At 47.4% G+C, this 26,663-nt stretch overlaps 1 protein-coding gene across 1 annotated transcript in view; it reads left to right on the top strand.

The window, feature by feature from the left end:
* LOC143376470 (discoidin domain-containing receptor 2) overlaps positions 1-26,663 on the top strand; it is a 165,017-nt gene that overhangs the window by 57,884 nt on the left and 80,470 nt on the right. The window contains exons 2-3 of the mRNA XM_076826870.1: positions 15,813-15,991; positions 22,667-22,772. Coding sequence (XP_076682985.1) covers positions 15,892-15,991; positions 22,667-22,772 — 206 coding nt within the window. The 5' untranslated portion in view covers positions 15,813-15,891. The remainder of the gene's footprint in view (positions 1-15,812; positions 15,992-22,666; positions 22,773-26,663) is intronic.

Raw genomic sequence — 26,663 nt, 5'->3', positions numbered from 1 at the left:
AAACTTGATGCAGGCCGGCTAAATGAAAATTTGTTGACGCGCGTCCCGCCGACAATAAACTCTTGCTTTATTCTACAACGTCGATCGCGCACGATTCAAATGGAAATCCCCGGGCGGCGTCCTTCTCCGCTGTGCTTGTAATTCGACCGTTCGTTTGATACCTTCATTTCGATACTGCCCATCGAAATCGGAATCGATAGGGCTGGATAGGTGAGAAACAAAAGCGAGCGGACCGGAACGAGCCACCGGCGCCTTGCTGAAGCGACGTTTAAACCCTGGTGGTCGCGAACGATACGAAGAGAAGAAGAACGGCTTCGCGTATCGTTCGCTTACTATTTACTGCCTATAAACTTTGAAAAATGGCATTCTTGCGGCTTCAGCCTCGGCGTGATAATAAAAAGCAGCCTATACACTGCTTTGCCTTTATACGCCCACTTTTATGACAGTATAAAAGTATTATTAAAAATGATGGAAAACAGCCACGCGAGAGATGCAGGGGAAGAGACAGGAGCAGGGAAAATCAATTAGCGGGGTTGACTGTCGTATAAAAAGATTGCTAATATAAAGCAGCCCCATAAAGCTTACTCTAACTACTATCGAGTAATTACAATAGTTCCACTGGCATTAAAAGAGAACTCGTAACACCTATGATGTTAAAAATTTGAGTCGTTAAACTTCCTCGAGTAAACTTCACGAAAATGTAGTTCACGGGATTAATGTGTGTGTGTGTGTGAGCACGGAGGGGTTGGCTCGGTAGGTAGTGTCTGGTTACCGCAAGAATGTCCGTAGCTGTTCAACCGCGGCCAAAGAACCCACTCGACTAAGTATTTTCAACGATCCCGCTCAATGTTCCCGCTGGTTCGTTGCTCGGTCAGATCTACGTGACTCTGAATAACTCGTGGTCATTAGCAGGCGGGTCCTTTTTATATAGAGTGGCCGCAGCAGTATGTACATACATACATAACACCCTGACGGAATACCTCTCGCCCCCTTTCCAACCCCTCGATCCTCTTTTCACCGGTCCGCAACGATAATGAGTACTATTTCGGTAATGAGGTCGCGCGCCATTGAAAATCGCGTAGAAGCACGCGATCTCGGCGCTCGCAGAAACACTGGCGGGCCGAGTGCTCGGGAGACCGTAAAACTTAATGAACGGAGAAATAACCGTTTCGAAAGAATCCCTGGATCTATTTCCTCTGCTACCGCCGCCGCCGCCCCTCGCCCCTTCCCCTATCCTTTCTAGTCCTCCACCCTTCGGGGAATGCCCATCTAAACGACCAGTCGACTTTTCACTCGCGGGAGATTCGATCTATCCCGCCCGGAACGCTATCAACGCCCGAGAATTCCTTTCGCTCAAAAACGCACGCCCCGTCCTGTAAATCGCCTTTCTTGCCGTAGCCCGTGCCACTGTTCCGCATTTCTTCCTTCGCCGAGCCCGCTTCCTCTATTCCGCTCTTCATTGTTCGCTCTTCTTGCTCCCCGCGTCGGCTAGGACCAGCTCGAATTATTTCTTCGAGTGTGTTATATAGGGTGGTTCCTACCTAGCGGCGCAGTAACTGGAGCATTCTTTGCGTCATATTCGTCACCGAATTACAGCTGAATTATCCTCGCTCGGGTCCCACTGCATTCCACAAAGGACTCGGCGGAAATGTACGCGAAGTACTCTTCTGGATGTCCAGGGTTTGAAAGGTGAAAGTCACCAAGGCTTCGGCTGGATTAATCTTCCGTCTCGAATACGTGCGTTCCGAGGTGGGCAACAGCTTTTGTTTGCGGAAGCGTAGATCGTAGGCGCGACTTTAACGATCCACTTCGTTTGCGCGATGCCTCGCCAGGTCCTCCCCTTTCTTCGGGGGCGCCTCGGTGGAGGCGCATTGAAGCCCGTAACTCAATTCGCGTATAATGACGTGGTAACCTATAACATGTAGAAAGGTGGAGAGGAGCGAGCAGGGGCTCGAGGGGAGATCCCCGCGACAATCCCTCCTTTGATTCCTCCTGGCGGTCCTGGAAGCTATCTGTTCGCTCTCTCGGTCAACTTTTCACCGAAAAAGATACGATCTATCCGGGCGGAACGTTATCACCGGTCCGGAAATTTCCAGGACCGAGGTCGTTGTCGTAGCCGCGGTACGAAGCTGATTTTCGATTTTGCGCTGTCCTACTTTCCGCTTCCTTCCATTTCTTCGGCCGGTTTTCTTCTTTCGCCGACGATACGGGCGCGACTGGGACGTTCGAACGGAAATAATCAACACGGAAACGCGATCTCTATCCTCCACCCGCGGCTTGCTAGCCCACGAATTCTCGCGTAGCTCGTAAGACGATGCACGGGGACTTCGATAACGATTGCGAATCTATACAGGTGGGAATTGGAGACCTGGTATTCTGGCTCGATGGTGATGATAATAATAAGCTCGCGATACTTGAAAGCATTTAAGGCGGGCACCACTGTAATGGCTCGAAATATTTTTCAAACTTTCAGAACTTTTTATTGGATATTTAAGTTATAACGGTGTCTTTTTTTAAATTTATTTAAAGCAGATTTACAAGCTGTACGGCACCGGTAAGTTCGCGCTGCAAAAAATCTGGTTGGCAGTTTTCTGGCGAAACGGTGCTTTTAAAATCAACGAACCAAAATGTTTTAGAAACTATATACGGATGGCTATGGCACGACCGGAGATTTTTTTGATTGGTCGTTTGCTTCTATTTCCTTTTCAACGAAAGAGGTTAATTTACTAGAACCAAATTTCACCATTTTTCTCAGAGGTTCGTCATGTTGTAATTTTCTAAAATTTTCTGAAACTTCTTGGATTTTGGATTTCCGAAGAACCGTTCTCGTCGGAAAACTGTCAACACTGTCAGCGGAAATTTTTTGCAGCCCTAAGTTACTGCTCCTGTGCAGCTTATAAATCTGCTTTAAATAAGTTTAAAAAAAGATATTCGTGTAACTTAAATATCCAATAAAAAGTGCCGAAAGTTTAAAATAGATTCATTACGGAGTTTGCTTTTAATAAATTTCCAAAGATACCGTTACTTTCCGGGCCATTACAGTGGTGTCCCCCCTTAAATAAGTTAATCCATTTGACCAGAAATTGTAATAAAATCACGGTGTAATATTAATTGAAACTTCGATGTGCCTTGAAGGCGTATTTGCAGTGAGAAGGGTTAGAGTCAAGGAGATATAAACTATCTGTATTTCTAAAATCATTATGTACACGCGGACACTGTACTAATTAGAAATTGGCTTCCGAATGTCTTTCGACGAGCGCCCTTCATTATCGAATATCAATTTTCCACGCATTCGCACGGTCCATCAGAAACGGAAATACCCGGAACGCGTGAATCCGTGCACCGTGGTTCGCTTGCGAATTAGTCAACCGCCCCGAAACAAGGACTTCCAGCATGCCGGGTACAACCGCTCCGCTTGTAATCCGCGGCGCCTCATTGGACCGGAAAGTCGGGTATGCGGGACGCGGCCGTGTACCGGATACGTCGAAACAACGCCACCCTGCTCATTGTGTCAGTGGCCGGGGCGCGTTCTATGAGCGGGCAAAGTGAAAATAAAGAAGGAGAAGAGGCCGGTGGACACAGGCGGGACCAGAGACAGCGCCGCGGGAAACACGGTAAAAAACGAGTGAGGTATACGTGAAAAGAAGGGGGAGGAAGGAGATACGGGGAGCGGAACGGTGGAGAGGCAGATGTGATAAATGGTAATTGCGCAAAAGTACCGCGGAGGACACGAGTAACACCCGTTCCTCATTAGAGGCTTGTTAGGGCGCCGAGACAGAGTGACGGAATGCGGAGAGAGGAACCGGAGGGCACAGAAGTCGGGAGTGTCGTCGGAGGCGCCTCGTCTTTTCTGTTCAACACGCTCCTCTTTATCCCGTGTCGCTTCTCGGTGTCTGCTCTTGTCCCAGGTCAACTGTCTTGCGCACGGTCGCCTCTCTCCGTCTTAATAACCGATCGCTTTGATCGCGCGGCTTTCCCGCCGCGCTCCAACCCCCTCCGCCCGTTCCCGTTTCACTTAAAGACGTTATTGTTTAGTGCGGGCAACGGGAGCGCAGATTTATGGGCCTGGATTTTTCTGCAGCCGCGTTATTCCTCTGGAACAGCTGCCGCTTGGAAATCACGTTTAATCGCGCGTTCTTTCGCCAGCGCCTTCCCGCGGCGCAGTTTCCCTCTGGTATTTGATTTAATAGGACCACGTAAAAGGGCACTCCGCCCGCTGGTCGGGGCTGGAGACGTTATTTTGAAAATGTGGAAGATTCCACGGGGCACAAACATGTCGCGGCACAACTGGAACATGAAAGGCGTAATTTAAGAACCGCCGCGGCGGCCTTTCAATGCAAACTTAAATCGCCGAGTATCTTTATCCACGTTGAATACGCTTCCATTGCTGGCTGGGCGGCGCTTCGTTACGCGCACCGTAATTTGTCGCTTCTCCTCAGACGGATCATTTAGACGACGAAATATTCGATTAAATTCCGTAGCGGGACAACCTCGTTCGTATTCTCGTGGAATACGAATGTTTTCATACGGTACAATGACTATAGTAAAGGGTCTCCCTACTTTGACGGCCTGAAAAGGAGCGCGATATTTAGGATTTTTTTTAAAAGAATCCCTCGCATTATATTAATTGAAAACTTTATGCCTATATTGGTACATATTTAGGCTACATTTAAAAAAAAAAAATTATTTAAAAAAGCAGTACCTAAAACTTTAAACCCATTTTTCTTAAAACGATGTTTTTCCAATTGGTTAGCATGATATCTCAGAAACCAATCCCCCGATTTACTTCAAACTTGGTATATATCTTCAGTAGATGTCCCATTCTCGTTGTTACTAAAACTAAGTCGGTGTTTGCAAAATTAGAATTTTGCGATTTAAGAAACCAGCGAATTTTTGCAGAAATCGATGTCTGTTTTAGACGCTGCCATTTTACTTTACTTTTCAGTATTTCTCATTCAATCTAGTTGAAACGACAGCCACACTCATACAGATTACACAAATTTTTTAATTTTCTATTTCAGACAACTATTTGAAGCACTCCGGATATAACCACTATTTTTGCATATACTCTAAAGATTGACAAATAAAGTCACAAAGCTGGAAATAAAGGTATTTAATAATTTTGTTTTAAAAAATTCCCAAAGTTCACATCACCTCTCGTTCGCCAAGGCAGGGAGACCCCTTAACCATGGAAGTAGAAGAAAATATGATAAATAATAGGTGCACGTCCTAGTAAATTCTTCATATCACCGCGATTCGTGGTGAAATAAAAAGGAAGGTAGTAGTTCGTATAAGAATGCATAAAAAATGTGGAAGAAAATTTTCAATATGTAAAAGGCCTTCTCAAGAAAATTGATTTGAAAAATTCAATCGGCACGCGTGAGAGGCGTCCGTCTATTACCTGCTACTTCTACTTGCACCGTGTCCCTCGCCATCTGGGAGCTATCTACATATTCTATCGTGGCGGATAATTTTCGTCTCGCCCAGTCGTTCGACGCAGCCGCGCGAAGATGTCGCCGTTAATTAACCAATAGCGCGATAGATTTATCCCACGCAGTTGGGAACTTTACGGGGCCATGGTCGATTTGTTTTGCTGACCTACACGCCGCTCGGCGTTTATTGGTCGTTCGCGTGATTTATCATCGCGGGATGAGCGCGTGCGATAATGATCGGCACGGGGCGGACAAGAACGTTCCCCCTGGCTGGTACCTGGTACCATTTTTTGGGTCAATCGATGGCATTGGCGAGGCTGTATAGCTTATACAAGCCGTTCCAATCCACGAATACGCAAATAAGCCGCGGCTTCGATTAAACAGCAAAGAATTAAATGAAACTGATTAAAGTTCCGCTCGCATGGATCGGATCAATGAGCAACCTAATAGTATTTTCCCCAACGCGCACTTTCAGACAGGTGTCGTTCCAATCCATGGACACTGTCCCTCAAAAACCGACGATGAATGCATAAATCACCGTCACGCGGGGCAAAATTGAAACACGCGGGTGCAATTTTGGCGGTGGCTCGAGGCTCGAGCCGGCCTGACAGGGAAGATACCGGGACACCGTATATCAGATCCATTATTTATAGGAATATACATAACGCAAATACATGGATTTTCGATGAATCGACCGACTGCGAAAAGTGCATGCACCGCGAGAGCCGATCCGCCGAAGGGAATTCAAGGGGGTACAAAAGCTGACGGAAAAGCGAAACCCCCCGATGCATATGTATACGTATCCCCGTACACGTTCCGCGTGCCGGCCGTGTGTACGTGTATCTGCATATATAGTTACCTTTCGCAATAAAATACAGCGGCGCACGTAAAACGCCGACGCGCTCTGGCGAAGCAAAGAACAACAAACAGCGAGTCGGGACGGACGATTTACATGCATAAACTGCCTTCCCTCGAACTCTTTTTATCCCTCCCCCTTCTTCCCTCTCCTTCTCCGCCCCTATTTCTGCCACATCTTCCCTCTTCCTCCATCCGGTCTACCACAATTCCTTTTAGATTCACTTCCTTAATAGCGCGCGATTTTCCCGCGGCGCTGAAACCCGGCTGCAACGAAATGGAACTGTGATTTTAATTTCGCGAAACAGGGGGTGATTCTTGTGGGAAGGTAAACCGAAATTGTGCGACACAATTTGCTCGCGGGAGACTTCGCGAGGAGAGAAAGAAATATGCGTTTTGACTGCTGCGGCGAAATTGTGACCGTTTCACAAGAAAATTTTCTAGAGAAGAAAGTCCGACGCCGTCGAGGGCATTTTAGAGCTAGGCATTCAATCGCCAGTTACACGCACAGAGTTCTCGATACGTTGTCGATAAATCAATGGCAAAGATCTGGATGCGGTCTCATCCGCAGGGAAGAATGGCGTTTGGAAATGGCCCAACTTCAATTGCTCCTCGCTTGCTTCCCTTTTTCGCTGCATCGTCCGAGTGACTCAGCAGCAGTTGTCGCCCTCTCGGACGACGTTCGCCTTGAAGAAGACTAACGATCCGCTCAGCACCGAGATTAGAGAACAGATGAACAAATACCGATGTCACCGGGGCGCGCAGCTAAGTCGAATAGTTATGCAAATGTACCCGCGTGCGTCGATCGAGCAATTCGAGGCACTCCAAGCATCTATTTATACCCCCGAAACGCGCAACACAGTTACGTTTCTCGGCGATTTTACACCGCGGCGAGTATTTAACAACGCGCGACACTCGACGCTGGGCAAACATGAAATTGCTTGTTCAAACAGCGTCCGCGCGCGTGTAGTGGCCCTTTTCTTTCGTCGAGTGTCTCCGCTCGCTTCTTACCACTCCCACGGAGAAGATACTCGAGGGACATCGGTGTCCGGCGAGGGCGTTCGTCGGAATCCTGGGGCCGTTTCAGACGGCGAGGTCCAGGAGGCACACACGGCGACGAATCCGTTCCCCCTTCAAGAATAATGGACATTAATGGGAGCCGGGCGCGCGCGCGCGCGTCGCGTCTAAACAGTCCTCCCGAGTGTTTGCGCGCGCCTTTTCTTTCCAGCTCGGTAATCCGAGGGTCAAATAAAATCGTTTACGAGCACAATGTGGGGACGTAGTACTTGGCCACTTCGTCCCGCCAGGAGAAGCATCTCGGCTTAAGTGCTGATTATAATCCCCTTGGAGGCGTAAAGCTGCTGGATCATCCCAAACGCCATTCTTCCCTTCACCTGTCCTTTCGACAGGAATGATTTCGGGGGTCTTGCTTCGTGGGAAATTTCGTGGAATTCGAGGGACGCTTATGCACGCGCTATTAGCGATACACCCGCGCCGAGTTTAGCGCGAAAAACTATTTATAACAGGGCATGGGGGGCGGCATTCGCAGAGGCAGGTCGTAATTGACTTTCCCACTCCCAATTTACGGCTTCCTTTGAACTCGAGACTCTGCCGTAATCGTCGGGTGGATATATATGCTGCGATATAAAATTATTACGCGCTGTGTTCTTCTTTAAAGATTCGTGTCTGCAGCTATCTTCGCTAAGTGTCTGTATAGTGTCTGAATAGATATTGTTTTTCCGGAGGAAAGTCTCGAGCAATATCCACAGTGAAACGGTACAGGGGTCCGTCCATTAAATCACCAGTTAGGTGGAAATGTTTATTATTTCTTTGACAAACACCATCTACATTGTTTTACCGCCCTTCAAACTTTCACCTCTCAGCCTCCAATGGTGTTTTAAAATCAAAATTCGTATTCTGCAGTTTCTTGGAATGTGGAAAACGAATATGCACTGTGTTTTATAGAGAAGATTGTTACAACCACTTTATTTAGAATGAATTAAACAGTTTAAGCTCAAGCATCGCCATTTTTGAAGATAGAATTATTTTAATTTTGTATAAAAATTGTGTAGAGTTGCAAATATTTGCGGCTTATAACTTGTCAATATATAGTCTATGAAGCAAGTAGAACAAAACAGCACAACAATTTCTAGGTTCCATGATGTTCTTGGAAATTGGTTTTTGGAAAGTGGTTTTGTTCTGCTCCAAGAGACAGAAGAAGGAAGTTCCAAACATCCGATCTGCTTTTTCCAATTGTTTATACGATATCTGTCATGAATTTTTTATCCTCGATGTTGTCGTCAGTTATAAAATAGCAGTCAAACGCGATGCACATGACAAAAATAATTTGGTACAAAAATGTTTCGAACAAAAGTTCGTAAGTATTCAATTGACAACAAATTGCAAAATTAAATATTGATAACAAACTTTTTATTCAATAAAAAATCAAGATCACCTCAATGTTTTTAACGAAACTGTATATTTTATTATACGCCAATCAATGTACCATTATACTCCCTTTAAAAAAAATATTACAGTAGGTACTTAGGTCGAGAAGTGATCAGTTCAGAAGTTACGAGTTTTATCCGGATCGCCCACACACTTCGACGCACAGTGGCTTTGTGGTGGTCGTACAATTCCTGACTAGGTTCGAAAGGACCCAACTTCGTTATTATTTAATTTTTTCCCCGGAGCACGTCGATGGTATTAGTCGGCCCGGTTTGGCGGTGTTTCCAGCTAACGAAAATAGCGGATGCTGAGAAGCACTTCGACTGTGTTAATTGTAATTCAATTTGCTCTCGACTCGGAGCTGCAGCGACGGAATTGCAGGAGGGAACGCCTCTCGGGGGTTTGTTGGCGAGGTAAGTTGGTGAAAACCATAAAAGGGTCCTCTTCTTCCAGGCGAACGTAGTTCGTCGTCGTCGCCGTCGTCGTCTAGCTCTTTTCTAGGAGCACTCGAGAGGGAGTCGAGTGGCCCCGCGTTAGAACAACGACTTTATACAAGTCAAAGTCGTGAGTATGTACTCCAGCGCATGGTGAACAGGCGACTGCACTTGTGCTCCTGGTTAGGTGCTCACGAAAAACCAACTGCGTTCCACGATCAATCTTCTATAACGCTACTTACGCGGTACACTTTACCCTGCGCCGCGAGATCGAGGAACCTTTCCCATCATCGTTTGGGAACGCGGAATATCCCAGTCGCATTTACTCCCATCGAATTCTATTATTCTTCTGTCACGTCTCTGCTCTCTGAAGGCAGACAAATACATTCTGCTCCCTTCTCTCCACTGTCGTGAAAAACGGCTGGTGATCCTGAAATAGATGAGCAATATCGCGAACAGCGTAATGGGGATTGAAGGAGAATGACAGACCGCGATTCGTCCTTTTATTGCACCTGTCAACGTGTGTTCCATACGGTGTATCCGGCTTATGGGGAGGCACGATCGGCGAGATGGCTGAAATATTTCACGGTACATCTCTTTAGTCCGGCGATCAGTGAAACTCTCCTTTCGTCAGCATTGTTACGGAAAATCAGTGTGCATTTTTCACGAGTCGACGCACAATAGAGAAGAGGGAACGCGGAGGCATCGCGAGGCCGTACTCCCATTGTGATTTTCCCGTCCGCGATTTTTCCTTTTGCGGAACTCCGTCCATTTGTTCGCGGGGATCGAAGTTTGCGGATGTTTCGCAGCCGTTCGGGGCCGAATGCCACAGGTACACACCGGTCTGACAAATGGAAAGTCGACCGGGCCCCTCTAGCGCGCAACGCCATAAATCTGAACGTCGCGATACACGGTTCTCGAATAAAGCCCTCTATAATTTCAGGGTATCTTATCCGACGATGTCTGTCGATGCGAAACGATGAACGGTCCCCGGCGCACTTTCTCCATTACTCACGGCGATACCTAAGTAACCGTGCCTCGAGGAAACTGGCAATCCTGTGAAATCGCGGAAACACCTTGCGGTGGTGAAAACCAGAAGTGGAAACTCGATTTCTTTGTTAAATTCTTCTGGGAATACATCTGCACACTTACAAACGTTATTTCGTCGGGAGATATGAATCTACATCAATGTTCCACTATTCTACGGAAAACATTATGGAGTATCATTTCGTTTCCGAGAAACGAATGGATAGTTACTTCCGAACGAGATTTAAACCTCCCTTGATCCTCGAACAAACAAGAAACGAATCAGTTATATGCGCGTTGCTCTCCCCGTCGTCATCCCTGAAACAGACAATATGTTTGTTGCGTAAACATTTGAGGAAACGGGCGTCGCGCGTCAACCGAGCGGAACGCTGCGAATGTCCGCCGCAGACACGAACGGGCCTCTTCTTTCCGATCGAGGACACGCGAAATTCTGGGCGAAATGGATTGGAGTCGTCGAAGCGTGCCGTCGAACAGAACACGAGGATCACGTCGAGGATCAAACCGCAAACTCGCCTTGATCCGTCCACGCCTTTTTGCTCGTCGCGAAATTCCCCGTCCGCGTCGCGAGACTTCTGACATCGTCGCGATAGGAGCATCACCGTTAAAACGGTAAAAAGTGATATGAATAATTCAACGCGAAGGCATCCTTCCAAAAGAAGGAGGGGTGGAAAAAAAGGGAGGGAAATAGAACAGCGGAAAACTTCACGCAGAATCTTATTGATCACCCAGAGGACACGAGTTACACAATACATATTTCCATTACCCGAGCGAATCCTTAAACCCGAACTCCGCCGGAGAAATTCGATCAGCCGACGAACCACGGATACGTCTATATGTAGATGGAGGGCTATAAACGAGCAGCCACTTTTTCACGGTCGAAAATCGACACGAGAAATTCTGTTGGACGTCGTGATTCCGGAGAGAACACGAGGGGGCCGCGCCCACGCGTTACATGCGGCCAGCGAGTTCGGAAATGAATCCGCCGCTTCGGGCGTTTTACGGATAATTAACTGACATTAACGTTCCATCCAGACATGGCTCCAGCCGCCCGTGTTTCTCTCCGTCGCGCACGCATATTTTCAGCGCCAGATAAGAATCGCTTTTCCATCCCGTCGCGACCGCGCGAGCTTTTATTCCACCCCGCCTCGCCCTGGATCGCTCTGCCCCGATCACGCGGCCGATTACCAATCTCCCGGTTGCATCTTGTCGCGGGGCGCCTCGAAAGCGGCGCGGCGCACCGCCGCGTCTCGTCAGCCCTTCTCGAACCGCCCGTGTAATTAAGGTCAACGCGACGATCGGTTGGTAACGACACCTTTTTCCGAGGTCGTCTTTCTTTCGCGCGAGATCGATCCCCGATACCGCGGCGACGTTATCGCGGCATCGACCACGCTTTGGCGCTTCTTGCAGCGAACCGTGGACGCTGCACGATTGTACATGCTTAATCGAGGGTGCCGGGCAGCTTGATGAATAGGAACATTGCGGGAATAGGTGTACAGCCTCTGGATATTTTTCGGAATAATTGGGGAGCTAGTTACCTCGAGGGTTTCATTTTATTGTTAATTCTGGGCTGTTGATACACGATAGAGTGGGGTGGAGAAGGTGGGTGAAATGTAGGATGTATTTTTTTCACGTGAAGCTTTATATTTGAGGTAATTGGGTTGAAAGTTCATCGGTATATCTTTAGAATTCGTGTATCAGTTTTGCGGGAGCAGGTACCGTAATTACGCCAGAGTTTATGCTAGTTAGATACCAAATTTTCGTTAAATTTCGTTCGTAACTGAAGGTCTGATACTGCATCGCAGTCTCACTTTAACTCCTAGAGGAGAACGGGAATATTACTACTGACACGCCGCTTCCAATTAAACCACTTAGTTAAGATATTGTACACCTCCAGTGATACAAAGACTTACAGGAGCTTGAGGACAATCAAAGCAAACTATCCAATGTAACCAGCTTGGCTGCAATATCCACTTCAATTAAATGCTGACTCCCTTCGGTGCTAATTGTCTAATTGCTCCGCTGGTCCCTGACTTAGGATTTCCTCGTCCACACGTTTCACTGGTGATCGAGATCTCCACGAAGGATTTTCATCCCTCGCAAACACGCCGGCTCTTATACTCCTGAAAACTGCAAAAGAATACTGTAGACTTTCTAATCCAAAGCAACCCACGCGCAAACAAATTCTGGACAAACAAATGCATTTAATCTCTCGTTCGTAGAGCCCACGCCTCAGACACGCGACCACCTATCGCGAAAGTTCTCCACACCGTATTATTCAGTAAAAAAAAAAGCTAAGTGAGAAGGGGATCGATGTATCCTCAGTTTATCAGCCGTCTATCACCGCTAAGCAGCTTGTAGACTCTCGCGAAGTCGCATCGGATCCACCAAGCAGACCGGTCGTCCATTGTTTGACGAAGCCTCCGATCAGCGGATTATAACTAATGGGACAAGAAGGGCCGGGGATATATCGCGGGGGTAGTTCCGCGAGTCGCGCGCCACCGCCACGGGTTTATAGTTTATACGATCGAGGATCCTTAAGCGGGTCGCCCGCCAATAAAATATGCATGCACGCCCGCGAATCCGTGTAGATACCGGCGCTTTACATCCCACGAGACGTTGTACGCGTCGTAGACGTTTCGCCGTGTATTAATCTGCATAAACTCATTGCTATGCAAACGAAGAGATTCGACGTCGAACCGGGATATCACGGGAAGCCTTCGCGGCTTACATCCCGGCTTAACTGGGCTCTTACGTTCGCGGGAGTACGTGTGCTCCTTAACACGCATATGCCCGCCCAAAGCACATAAACAGGTGCACGCGTACAGGAACAACAGGCTTGTCTACTGGGTGGAGGTGAATTTCCGATCCTGCTGCGAGGATACGTTAAAAGTGTATAGGTAAACGTGTCTCGCAGAAGAAGGCGTCGTTGCCAGGAAGATTCATTTGAAAAAATCCGTCGAGTACGATACTTTTGGTACCACCAATTCCATCCACGTCCTGTGTACATATCAGGCTCGTAACACGGTCCTCCGTCGCGACGATGGAATAATAATCGCGAGGGGCCTAGCCTGGATGGGAAACGAGCTACCGTAAACGACGGAGACAACGCGCGCCGCACCTGGTAATCTGCAGCCGGTTTGCGCGAGATGAAAAGAAAACAATCGATGAATAATTTCGTTATCGGCACCGGGGACGGATAGGTGGCGGGGAATTGATTCGAATGTTTCGCCGTCCCCTCCGGGGGATCGTCTCGCGAGCATGCCATCGCGATAAGGCTGCTTGCCCGTCGAGCGCGAGCGATGAATTGAAAAATTTGCATAGCCTCGAATCGCGGGAGCCTGGTCAAGTGGCGGTCCTTTGACGAGGCACGCTTGGGAGCGAATTTCGCCGCCTCCCCGGGCATGGCTTCTGGATGGTGGAAAGTTCGTTCGGACCTGCAATAGACGTGATAGCCGCCAGTCGGAGCACTGTGTTTGATCAGCAATCGAGGCTGTCGTAATTGAACCGTCGTAACGAGGCCCGACCGAGCTGAAAGAATTTTTAAAGGGCGAGCCAGCTGCGAGGAGCCCGGCTTCCGCGGTAGCCTCTGCAAGCACAAGTGTTGCTCGGTGCCTCGCGAACTAAACCGTAGACTTTCTTCCTCGCCGGCCGTAAGTTGCCGCGCGTATGTATCTTTAATGCGAGCACGCGAGGCCTACGACCTAGCGACTTCTTACTACCGTTCGCCGTTACTTATTCACATCCGACGCAATTACCGCGGCGCACTCCATCAAAGTCCAGACAGGGGGATCGCACCTTTCTTGCGAGGCCCGTCGTCGTCGTCGTCGTCGTCGTCCGCGCGGTCAACCACGTCCAGTTTCGCCAACGCGAACTGCCTTGACGTGGCACCGCGAAACATGGTCGCGACCAGAGGCACTGCATTGCCCAACTAATAAATCGCTAGCCATCTCCCGCGGCGTGGCCCGCGGCTGTGAATTAATTATTTCAGCTTTCGCTTTCCCACACTGCCCGCGTCGATGTACGGGGCGTCTCGGAACAAGTGTCGCGTGAGTTCGTCAATATGCACAGCGTACACAGTTGGACATAGGGGACACCACCGAGCAAACCTTCTTCTAATTCAAATACTTTTCTCTCGCTTCATATAGAACTTCTCAAAGTTATTCTACAGGCGTTAGAAGTTTTTTAACTCGGTTTTTTAGAGTTCGCGCTACTCGAGACCGGTCAGTTTAAACCGTTTTCTTTATTGATAAGTGGTTCCATGTTTCCCGAGTGTTACAGTTACGTCGCTTTGCTAGAGATATGAAAACGTGGCGTGTTCGTATGGCAGTTGTCTCGGGACACCCTGTACGTATCAGCGGTGGCGCATGTTTATGCGTGTGGCGTGCATCGATCTATCAGTGCTGGAGCACGGGATAATTAGAAAGATACATCTATATTGCTTTAACGGCGCCCTGTCTGGCTTGAAATAAAAATGGTTCGGGTGACGTAGATAGAACGGCCGCAGGGGTGCCTTCGGGGAGCTTTTTGAACGCGTTATTTTTCGAATTGGTTTATTTCGTTGCTTTTTTGTTCGCTTCGCTTATGAATTTTTTTTTTTTTATCAAAAGTGAACGCGTGTGCGCGGCGTCCTTTCGCGTCCATCGTTCAATTCCCGGTAAAGGAAATAAATCTGGGAAAATAGAACGGTGCCATACGTTATTGTTAAACGGTTAACTTACGAATTCCTTCTCCGGATTCGCGAAGCTAGATTACCCGTGCGGCTCGTTTAAAAGGCGGCAGATTAATGTACAGCAGGGGAAATTTGAATTTCGCCGGAACTTTATATTCTTTCAATTTTTCATTCAACTTAAATCGAATAACTTTGCAAATTAAATGCAAACGCTCGCGGTGCACACGCACCGCTGTCTCTCCGCGGCAACTCCGCAAAGTAACCGCGACGTTAACCCCTCCCTTAATTTTGTATCTGCACAGCCAACTCCAATTCTTCTCTGCTCAAGAACGAAAAGAACATCTGCTAACAGCTCGCACGTGGGTTTCCGTAAATTACAGCTAACTCCGAACGTTACACCCAGGGTAGAATGGCCCGTCAATTTCTCAGACAAGTCAACTGATAGACCTGTCCTCCAGCGAAAGAAGGAGCCGCTCTCAGACCCAATCAACCCACACCTGCTCCCTCCTCGCAGTAAAAAAAATCAGATTACACCGTCTTGACCGTTAGTGTAATCGCGGTACATTAATTCAGCCCCCTTCTGCAAGATTTTATCAGCGCGGATGGCCCATGGATTCCCCGAAACACGCGACTAAAAATACACGGTATTCGGATAGGCCCTGCTTTGCATTCGAGATAAAATCGATTAGCGAGCCGTGAAAAGAAACCCGCGCCGCTATCATCCCCCCGTAAGCTTGCCTCTAACGAACCCGTCCGCGCGTATCAGAACGCGAGCCTCGTTCTCGCGGAGCGGAGGGAGCCTCGTTCGACGGAAACGTTGGGCGAAACGAGCGAACGCCCTCGAAACACGTCGTCGGCCTCCCCGCGCCTCTATCGTTAGGGGTTGGCATAGAGCGGTCGCCTCACTTTCTGTTCTTTCTGTTGCAGGTTGACGAGGCAGAAATGGCACGAGCAGAGTCACGGTGAGAAAAGGGCGAGGGTGAAGCCCTCGCGCGAACCGGGAGCTATGGTGAAAAGCTTCGGTTTCTTCGCCAGGAGGGCAATACCTGCCGTCCACCTTTTGCTGTTCCTCGCGCTGGGCGGCACGACACGCGCCGTAGACCTGTGTAAGTACACGCTACCCGTAATCGGCTCTAGCCGGGGAGCTTTATAGTATTCATCGCGGAACTTCCCCTATAACTTATTAACGAGCGAACGGTTCACTCTCCGACGCCGCTGGCGCCCTCCAACGGCACCGAGAACCGGAACGTGCTGCTGCTTGACCGCAGTCGACGGATTTTCGATCCGAAATCGACTTTGGCCGTGCGGCTCACGGAAAAGCTGGATTTACGCGGCGTACACCCCGCGCCCGCCCCTCGCCATCTCCTCCCCCGCACCCTTGAGCAGAAAACTTTTCGGTGGAAGTTGCATTTAAACAACGCTGGCAACGGAGATTGGAGGGGCCGGCGGTCATGCGAACTCGTGATACGAGTTCGACCCGGTACGAGTTCCTTTCCTACGTATCGACGACAAACGCTTCTGTTTGATAGAAATTACTTGCCGGTAATCGACCAGCTTTCCATGTAAAATTCAATCGGGGTTTGTATCGGTTCCGCGGCTGAACGAGTGCGAGCGTGCTAGGGATCGGCGCTGGAGTTATCAACCTCGCCAGCTTCGGTTCTGGATTTTAAGAGGACTCGAGGTCCAAAGTGCTCTTTGTTTCTTAATTGTTTTTCACACGGAGTGGCTCGTTTAAGTGTCATTACGACTCCCAGGCTTTCTTTACCGTTCCTAACAAGAGTTTTATTTATGACTTATGAGAATCGCCGGTGTAGAGTACCGAAATGTGATCGCACCGACAGCAAGCGGAAAGTTGAATACTCGATTTACGAGTGTTCTTCGGAGTTTTAAGGGTTCTTGAAGGATTTTAGTGCGGGGGCGTGATTTAAATTTGAAAGACTAGTAAAACAGAGGAGCCGCTGTGGGAATTTTCGCTTTGAAAGTGAGTTTTACCTTTAAATGGAAATATTTAAGCAAATACCGGAGGCCTGGTTGAAAAATGTAGGTATATCTTGAACGTTTCAAGCCGTAATTTAAGTAAGAATTAACCCTCTGGTGCATAAATTTTTAATTCAGTTGGAAGAATTAGACTAGTCTAATTCGGGGATGAAAAGACCGATTCCGATGTCTGTTCTCAATTTGGAGGACGTCTCTTATATAATATTTTATTTTTAATGAAAACTTTGAAAAATGTTCAAAGAAATATAAATTTATGATATAATAGAGAATTATTTTATTGTGTATTGTGAAATTTAACAAAGCACAGAAGAAGCGCGAGAAGCCATCGCGAGCCGGCCTAAGGTCGGTATCAGATATATTGGGCGGTGAGTTCATTTTCGCGAGCAGCGATCGGGGAGAAATCAGCCACCACCATCTGACGATCGTGGATTTGTTAATTGGAATTGCATGGTCCCCGAAGAGTATGGTGAAGTAACGGGAACGCTGCTCGGCTCAGCCTGAACGTAGCCGTATGGCTGTTATTTATTCTGAGCGCAATAGTTGTGTGTTTTACGAAGCTATGCGTAAACCAATTCGAGATGAAAATATCGAGAAAGAATCAATCTGCTGAATAAAACTCCTGAATTTTTTCGGAGCTTACGCAGACCTATTCTGATGTGTATATTTCTACGCTAAGAACTCGGTGTGTCCTACACGTCAGGTGCTTGGCGCTATCCCCACCACTTCTGATTCACTCTTGTTCTGCGAAAACGAGAGCGTGATGGAACGAGAGCGAGTCAGAAAACGTTGAGAAAAGGAGCACCGAGGCAGGTAAGCGGTATGGTGGGAAAATTTCCCTCACGAAACGCACCGGCCAATATATCTGATACCGACCTATAGTCATGACTTCTTTATGTAGATTAATTATATTTTACATCATAATGCATAGCATATATCCCTTCTTGTTGTTAAAGGACACTGTAGTTAAAATTTCGTAATAATTTGTTCAGTACTTTATGAGATTTTTGTGAGCATACAAACAAAGGCTGTGGCTTTATTATAATAGTATGATATGATATATGAGTGTATATAGGTACCAAATTTCATGAACAAAGAGCGAAAAGGTGCACAAGTAAAATTTTCACGCATCAATTATTAGGGTGATGAACTAACACCCTGACTAACTTAGGATGATCCGCTAACATGATACCGCCTTAAGGCGGCTACCGGTCAAGCCTCACTTCACAGGTGTAAATTATTTTTTGCTTTCAAATCTTTATTCCAAATTGATAGATCACTACACAAAATACTTACCAATAATTTTCTTTTAGCTGTACGATGTCGGGAAGTATTTTATTCGATCTTTTTACTTTCACAAATAATTTTCGCAGCATGCTTAGCTCAGAAATGCACTTCAAACTAGATTTCTGACAAATCGAAACGTCAGATTGACATGTTTCTTAGGCTAATATGTGCGGTGTGGCCATACTTTTAAGGCTGGCAACTGAGAATTCTGAAGAAAAAAATTATAGGCGCCCAACTCCTGGATTAAACAGGTGCCCGCCTTAAGGCAGGCGTATGCACTAGAGGGTTAAACGCTAAGGGTTCTATTAAAACGTAACAGAGTAGACTATTAGACTTTGAAGTAACGCGTAGAATTTGCAGATTCCATCAGGTGTGATATGCTTTTCCTATCCTCTCTGGATTGCCGTTGTCGCTTGGCCTTTGAAAAAGGGAAATATTCATAGCGTGCAAAAATTATCCAGGGACAAACAAAGAAAATTGCATTTCGCCTGTCGCGAAACGAGAGGGCGCTGGAATTTAATGAGACAATAAACGTCCAAGTAAATTTCACGAGCTAGACGTCCCGCAAGTTGCCTTTTATCGAGCGTTTGATCGACCATCGTGTCGTCTGTACGAAAAACCAGCGCGCATCGATTTGCATGTCGGAGTGGCTTAGTCAGCACCCAACGAGACCCGTTAGTTTCACCAAACGATCTGTCGGCGTCAGCCGCGTTACTTTTCGGTGTGTAACGAGTTCACTCGCCACGAGTATCAGAATTGTTTAGATTCCTCGATAAACGACTTGTTCTTCCAAATCCACTTCTGCGCTATCCAAGAAGCACGGCCCTCGACTCGTTCATAGAGCTTGAGCAAGAGGGGTGCAATAACTCACCACTCCGCAGACAAAATCAAATTACATACCAAGTTAGACCGAACACAAACGTTACCAACCTACACCAGCGTATGTATAGAATATAAAGACCTGGAAAACTTCTCCGCCGAGGCTCGCACACTTTCGCAGAAACGGCAGGAAGGAGAGTTAAAGGGAAGAAAAGAAATATCGCCATAACTTCCGTTCGTATGAATGGCCCGTTCATCGAAAGCGCTTTTCCATTAAAGAAATGGAAACGCTATCGTCGCCGGCCTATATCAAATACCGGCTCCTAATTGCGATATAAATTTCTCCAACGGCGGGGGAAGAAGTGTCCCCGTTTGGCCCCCATTCATCGCGGCGTCAATAGAGCAGAAGTAATTAATGATGCTTTTTTTCTCGAGCGTCGCTGGAAAGGCTGGATTGCCGGTAGAGACACGCGGTACATCGTCGAGCGAGCAGCAGCAGCGTCCCGGCGCCCGCCGTCGTGCGGATTACACGGGGCGGGGGGGGGGGGGGTGTGCAGCTCGCGCGAAGATCGGTGGGCGCCGGTTTTCCGCGCATTCGGGACCGTTACTCACGATCGATTTACGACCGCGATATCTCACCGGGCGGCTCGTTAGGTAGGACGCGGCCGACAAAGGAAACGGATTCTACCCGTAGAACGATCCAAGTTTACTCGACGAGGGGGTCCGAGGAAGTTGCGCGAGGGTCGTGAGAATTCCGGGGGTGCGACGTGCGCGCGCGATATGTCGACGATTCGTTAATAATATTACCGCATCGTGTCTGATTCTCGAAGATCCACCGTTGCTGTTAAACCGCGAGTCAAACGCAGGAACCGCACTGGTTCCGCGAAGCAGTACGTTTGTCAGAGATCTGGTCAGAAAGGTAATCACAAAACTTTCGAAGACTACCAATACTTGCACCCGCGGTAGCGAGTTTATACGCGGTATAATTTCGTCAGACTTAGTCCAATTACACGCAGATTACCTGGCTCCGCTGTTCGAAACGGAGATTGATGGGCTCCCCAACGACAAGTTCGCAATCCGTAGGAATTTCATCTCACACCGCTGGAAATCCACCGGGCGGAATTACGGCGAAGGATCCGTCCAAGGACAGTACAAACTTTTACTGATATTAATGGCTACCTACATGCCCATTCTGTTTCTCGATGGCTTAGCACGGATTCCTTCCGTTATAAGCTCGAATTCCCTGCCATTAATTCTCGCGGAGTCTCTGGCTACTCGGGGCGCAAAGCTGCAACCTCCCATCACCCTGTTCCGGTGCACCTGCACTCGATATCCGGCATTCTGGTATTATCGTTATTCCCCCTGTATTCCCTCCATTCAGGCGAACGACGCCCCCAGCAAATTTTACCGATCCCGCATTTTAGTCGGTAATAGAACTTCGATATGCATAAATTGCAATCGATGCAGCGTCGCGGGGCACCGAGCAACCCCGTCGTCGGTCGCGCGCCTCGGTCGCACTTTGTCGATAATCGAACCATTCTCGTATACCCGAGCCAGACGACCTCGAGAATTCCGTGTCACGTAAATGGCCCAGTGCTTAAACAAGGCCCGATAATTAAAAATTGAAAAGAAATTTTGTTATTAATAACAGTTTGGCTAATTTGCAACGTTTAGATTGGTCGAAATATAATTGCAACATTTATTAGCATTATATAGATACAATTATAAGCTTACATAACTGAATAGTTATATCATGCAAAAATATTATTGTACAGTAAAGCTTCAACAGTTTCAATCTCGCTGCTTACCTAATGGGCTCAAGCAAGCGAGAGATTATTTTTGTTAAGGTTGTAATTACTTATTATTTTATAATTTTTTAAATGGTACAGTTGTTTTGGATTTATTAAATATTGAAAAATTGAAAATTAATTGGATCTCTTATTAATTTTTTGTTTCTAATATTGAAATTGTTGCATTTATCCACTAGTACTCACAAGGGAACATCCCGAACACGGAAATTCGAAAAATTCTGAAACTGTGTGAATATGTAGAGAATTTCCTCCTGATTACAACGCAATTTTTGTTTGCTGTCCAAATTCACTCTACGGGGGAGTAATTGACAGCTGAAAATCTGGTTATTTACCGATTTTCTGTTATAACTCGTGAACTGTAAAATAATTTTTTCACCAAATGGTAGCTCCAATTAAAAGAAGTAACCTTTGTCTTGGAATTTTTTTTTCTATCTCTTACAGTTCGCGAGTTATAACACAAAATCGGAAAATAGCCGAATTTTCAAGGGTTAATTTCACCCCCTTCGAGTGAATTTGGGCAGCAAACAAAAATTGCGTTGTAATCAGGAGGAAATCCCCTACATATTCACAAAGTTTCAGAATTTTTCGAATTTTCGGATTCGGGATCTTCCCTTGTCAGTGAAGTTTTCAGATTATTAACATTTATTGTTCGGGCAAATAATAAAGTACTTAACATAAATTTATTATAAATAAAATGTTTTTATTACCCAAAAATATTACCATATTGATTTCTTTTCATTAACTGATAGAAATAGGTAAGTTAATTATATATTCAATAATTGGGACACTGTAAATTAATTACTGGGCCATATGAACAGTTTCATGTTTTAATTCGTTTAAAACTTTTCCATTAACAAATGTAGATTCTTGTTACTTTATCTGAAAGTAGAAATTTTACGCTTTCGAATAATCATATTTAGTTACAATTTTATACTGTTTAAATATGAAAGAAATTGCAATTATCTCAACTGCTTCCTTAACTGTTCCACCACTGGGCCATTTACCTTAAAATTCTCCGTCGCGCCCCCTCCGAGCAACGCAAACTCTACGTACACTTATCGCTACCGATTCCTCGAGCGGAGACATGACTTTTGCATTTCGTGCCCCGCGCGACGCATACGAGCACTCAGTGCCTGACAATTATATTTCGCTGCATTCCGCACAAAGTTACCTAAAAATTCCCAAGTAAAAGGACGGAATTATCCCGAGCCAACCGATCCGCAACGAGGGGCTGACGAATGCCCGTATCCCCCCAGGCTCTGGTTCGATCCGATACGAATAAGAGGAAAAACAATGCGCCGGCAAACGGGCTTCAATTTACGCGAAACACCGTCCCCGCCGATTTATTAACCGGAGCCGAGTCAGCGTCTCAGAGGCCCCCGTTTCGTTAGCCTGGGCCGCTGTTTCGAGCACTCCGCGGCCCCAGCGACGCGTGACGCGAGCAAAACCGTAAATAACGCAGGGAGTCGTTGCAGCGGACAATATTGTATCAAGATAGGCCTCCGTTCCTGGTAGCAGGATACATTGCGTCCCCGGTAACGCTGCCGTGTTCCCCTATGAAACAATTTGATCGGTCCCGGAGATACGGGAACGTTGAGGTAGTCCTTCCCCGTCGTCCTGGAACTCCCTCCTCGAAGGAGAGGAGACGGTCGTATACAAGAACGTAAACCGGCTCTATCCGCCGGATTCATCTCGGTTAGCTGGTTATTTAGCCGTTTATGATCCGACCTCCGTGGGGTGGAGCGAGATCACGAGGGGAGGGGGACGGAGGGGTACCAGCATCGATATACACCCGCGGGAGAGGAGCCTGAGGATCCTATGTAAATTCGTACGAGCTTTAACCTGCAGCACCGTTTTCGTCTGTTGCAGCCCAATGTATCGCGCCGCTCGGCATGGAATCCGGCGTGATCCCGGACGCGGATATCACGGCCAGCTCTACCTTCGACACGGGAAACGTCGGCCCGCAACTAGCACGGTAAGCGACGCTTTTTCGTTTCGATAGCATGCACTCGATACCATTCGTCATTCGTATCTACCGGCACCTTCTGTGTCGCGCTGTTGCTGCTGCTGCTGCTGCTGGCTACGCGCCATCGAACTGTAATCGACTGGTACACAATACACCGAAGCGCGGAGAACCGAGCTGGAGTCTCGGCCAGCAGGGGTGTGTTGCGTCTTCACGACGAAGTTATACGCCAGATAGTATCGGGTGGCAGCCGTTCTAACGATGGATTTCGGTGTGGTGGGCTTATAACTGATGGCCAGTAGCAGAACGATACGCTGGTGTTGAGAGATGGTCGAGATTGGAGAGGTTTACCGTTACAGGGTTATGGGGCGAAGCTCTGGTTCAGCGGGAACGATGTTGATTTCGTGATTGGGTAAAGCTAGACACAATACGCCTCCGGTGACTAAACCCCTCATTAATGTTCTATAGTGAAATCGGATTTGAAGAGTTTGATGATTAAGATAGGAGTGTATTCTGTTTCGAATTTTCATTAGGAAAGAATCTTTACACGGAGCGTCGTCGCTCTCCTGCCGGTGGGGTGTGTAATTACTTGCAAGAAGTTGTCAGGGCAGCGATTTAATAAATTATTCATGTATTCTAGACACTTGCGCAAAGAACTTTTTTGCGGAGAAAGTACGATTTATTTGCGAACGCGAGACATAGAAGTAAATCAGGGGTTCCGGGCGGTTTAATCGCTCGACGCGCGGGGACTGAAATTAATACTTCAGTGTTCATTAATTGTGACGGTTTCCCGCGAGGCGGCCGCATGAATACTAAAAACGCGTCGCGCCGACGGACGACTCGTTAATACGTAAAATCCGGTTTATCGGGTTCGCGTGCGAGCACGGTGAAAGACGTTATTACGGGTAAACAAAGAGAGCACGCGGTACCGCGGGGGTAATTATTTCTAATCTGACCGTCGGCGGCCCTTCTCCCCTCGTTTATATGCGAGACCGCGCGGCAATTATTTCGCATTTCTCACTGTCGCGACGCGCAAGATATAAAAAAAAAAGAGGGGGGCGTAAGAAAAAAAGATGAAACGATAATGAACGGTTCGATTCGCAGCAGCACGCGAGAACGTTGATGAATTCTAATCGTCGGCTAATGCATATTCCAGGAAGAATAAATTCCGAGATAACAACGTGCAATTAAATCACCGTCCGCGGTGCCTCATTTTCGTGCACGACACCAGTCGCTCGCGTGTAATTAATATTTGCCCACGGAACGGTTACTTCCAGGGAGGTATTTATCCACGCCGCCGCCCCGCAATTAATCCTCCACGGATAGTTCGATAATCCCCTGTTGATCGAGCCGCGTGAAAGCGCGTTCCATATTCATCGCGCCCTCCTCACGGCGATACATTCCATCCGCGGAAGAACTACCAAATCAGAAGTTTAATCTGAAGATGGCGTTGCCAAAAATCTCCGTCTCCTTCTACCACCAGCGCAGCAACCGCTCGTGAAGACCAAAGCGACTCCATTCCTCAGCCGTCAGCAGCCACATTTCCGTGGACCGTCCCCCGCGGACGTTAGGGGCTGAAGCGCCCTGCAGCCCTCTAATACAATTATCACGGAAGGATGTTTGACGCGCTCCGGCGGCCGTAAAAAGAATATTACACCTGGCTAGTGGCGAAAGGGTTGGTCGTGTAACGCCTCTTGTAGCCGACGGTGCAACGCATGAATACCAGATGCGGTGGTAGCGCGTGCGCCCGGCTCCTGTGCCCCGTGCCTGCCTCTCTCCGTTCAGCCTAGCGTTCCTGCTTCTCGCTCCCTGTCTCGCTGCACACACTCCGCCCTCCCCAACCCCCGGCGTTTAGATATTAATGCGTAGGGTCCAGTATTCACCGGCGGTTGCAGCGCAACAGCGGTTTATACGAATATTCCATCCCACGGGACATATCCGCTGTAGAGGCCGCGGTTGTAACTCGGGGCGAGGGCCGGGGTATGGCCGGGCGCAACGAGAGACGCACAGAGAGCGCCGCGCCGGTCGCCGGCCCCGCGGGCTCTCCGATATTAATACATTCCATTACCGCAGACAATGACCGGCTGAATGGGCCTCTGACTCTTGATGAGCTCCGGGGCGCCCCCGCGCTGCATCCGAGAGCCTCCTTCGCTCGTCCGCGTCACCGTCTAATTTAATACACCGCGACCGCAGGGCGAAGGTGCTTAGAATGGCTGATAAGCCAGCCGACCGCCGCGCACCGCGCCGTCGGCCAGTAACGAGAGGGAAAAGAATGCCCGAGATACACACCCCGCGCGCCCGGCTCGCTCTATGCTTGTACGTTCCGGCGACCAGGTCCGGGAATCGATGATGGGTTAAGCTCGGCGGGGGTGAAGTCGAATCGCGTGGTAATAGCGATTGTAGGATATGCGAGGGCAGGACCCGACCTGGGGGGCGCAAGCAGGGCAACTGCCTAGAGATGCAGAGAGTGACCCAAGGAATCGTCTCTTTTTGGTCCCATGATTTTGGAACTGAATTTTATGCCAAACGATACCTTATGATCCGACATCAATCACACGAAATTTTCAAGGTGAGGTGACAATTAATTAGTTTCTGAGATAGGGGAGGTCAAAGAAGTGAAAATTCGTTATCGCGTCAGCCCATACGCTTCGGTGTACGGACTTTTATGTCAGTCCGGTAATTTAAACAATTATTTCCAGGAGTTTTGCTGACTGCTGACAACGAATTTGAACTTAGATTTTCAAAATTCAGAAAAAAATAAAAATGTTTGTGTCGTGGGTGCTTTTTTAATATATCGTCCACCATATTGAAACGGCCATTGCGAATTTTGAAAATCTAATTTCAAATTCTTTGTTACCAGTCAGCACAACTCACAATGGTGGATTCAATATGGTGGATGATATATTAAAAAAAACACCCACTACACAGACATTAATTATTTTTTTTTGTAAATTTTGAAAATCTAAGTTGAAATTCGTTGTTAGTAGTCGGCAAAACCTCTGGAAGTAATTGTTTAAATTATCGGGCTAACATAGAAGTCCGTACATCGAAGCATATGGGCTGACGCGTTAACGAATTTTCACTCCTTTGACCTCCCATATCTCAGAAACTAATTGTCACCTGAACTTGAAAATTTTCGTGCGATTGATGTCTCATTATAAGGTATCGTTTGGCATAAAATTCAGTTCCAAAATCGTGGGACCAAAACTTTGCAGTTTATGATAACTGGTAATTTATGAATATTACATTTTTTACAAAACACAAGGCTTCTGTTATTCAATAAATACTTACAAAAAATTTCAGTCACTGTCGAAAATTATATTTTAAAACAATTATTTTATATTCTAAACGTGATTTTTGCCCAGAGCTGCAGAAGAGGTAGATCAGGTCCTGTGCGAGGGGATACTGGATAGTCTAGTGAATTCTTTCAAGGACAGGTTGTTGAGTTGTTGGGAACAGAGAGAACACAGGCTGTTAACTTAGTCTCCATCATAACTCTTTTTTATACTCTGGCTCATTTGGTCGTGCGGTTCGGAATTGTTGAATTTCTCTCGACTTGAACTATGATGTTACGCGAACGAAAACCTTCTCGAATCAACAAAGGTGCCAAATCCGAACACTCCAGCCTCCGATGAAAAGATGTACATTACGGTGGACAAGGACTTTCTGGGTATTCCGAGGATCGACGTAACTCGACCGTCCCCAGCAGTCCACGTGAAACTGAAGGAAGGATTAAAAAAAATCCCCGCGTTATTTCGTCCACCAGCAAAAGTTCGTCCGAATGTCAACCACGTTCGTGATGTAATTCAATTAAACGGTATTCTAACGTGATTTATTCAACCCCCGCGCGGCTGAAGCGGTAACGTTGCCGCGATGATTCAATCCTCGGCGGTTTCGCATGCT

This window comes from Andrena cerasifolii, chromosome 1 (assembly GCF_050908995.1).
Source record: "Andrena cerasifolii isolate SP2316 chromosome 1, iyAndCera1_principal, whole genome shotgun sequence".
Classification (NCBI taxonomy): Eukaryota; Metazoa; Arthropoda; class Insecta; order Hymenoptera; family Andrenidae; genus Andrena; species Andrena cerasifolii.
The sequence above is the reverse complement of the archived record's forward strand: the minus strand, read 5'-3'. Positions and strand labels throughout refer to the sequence as shown.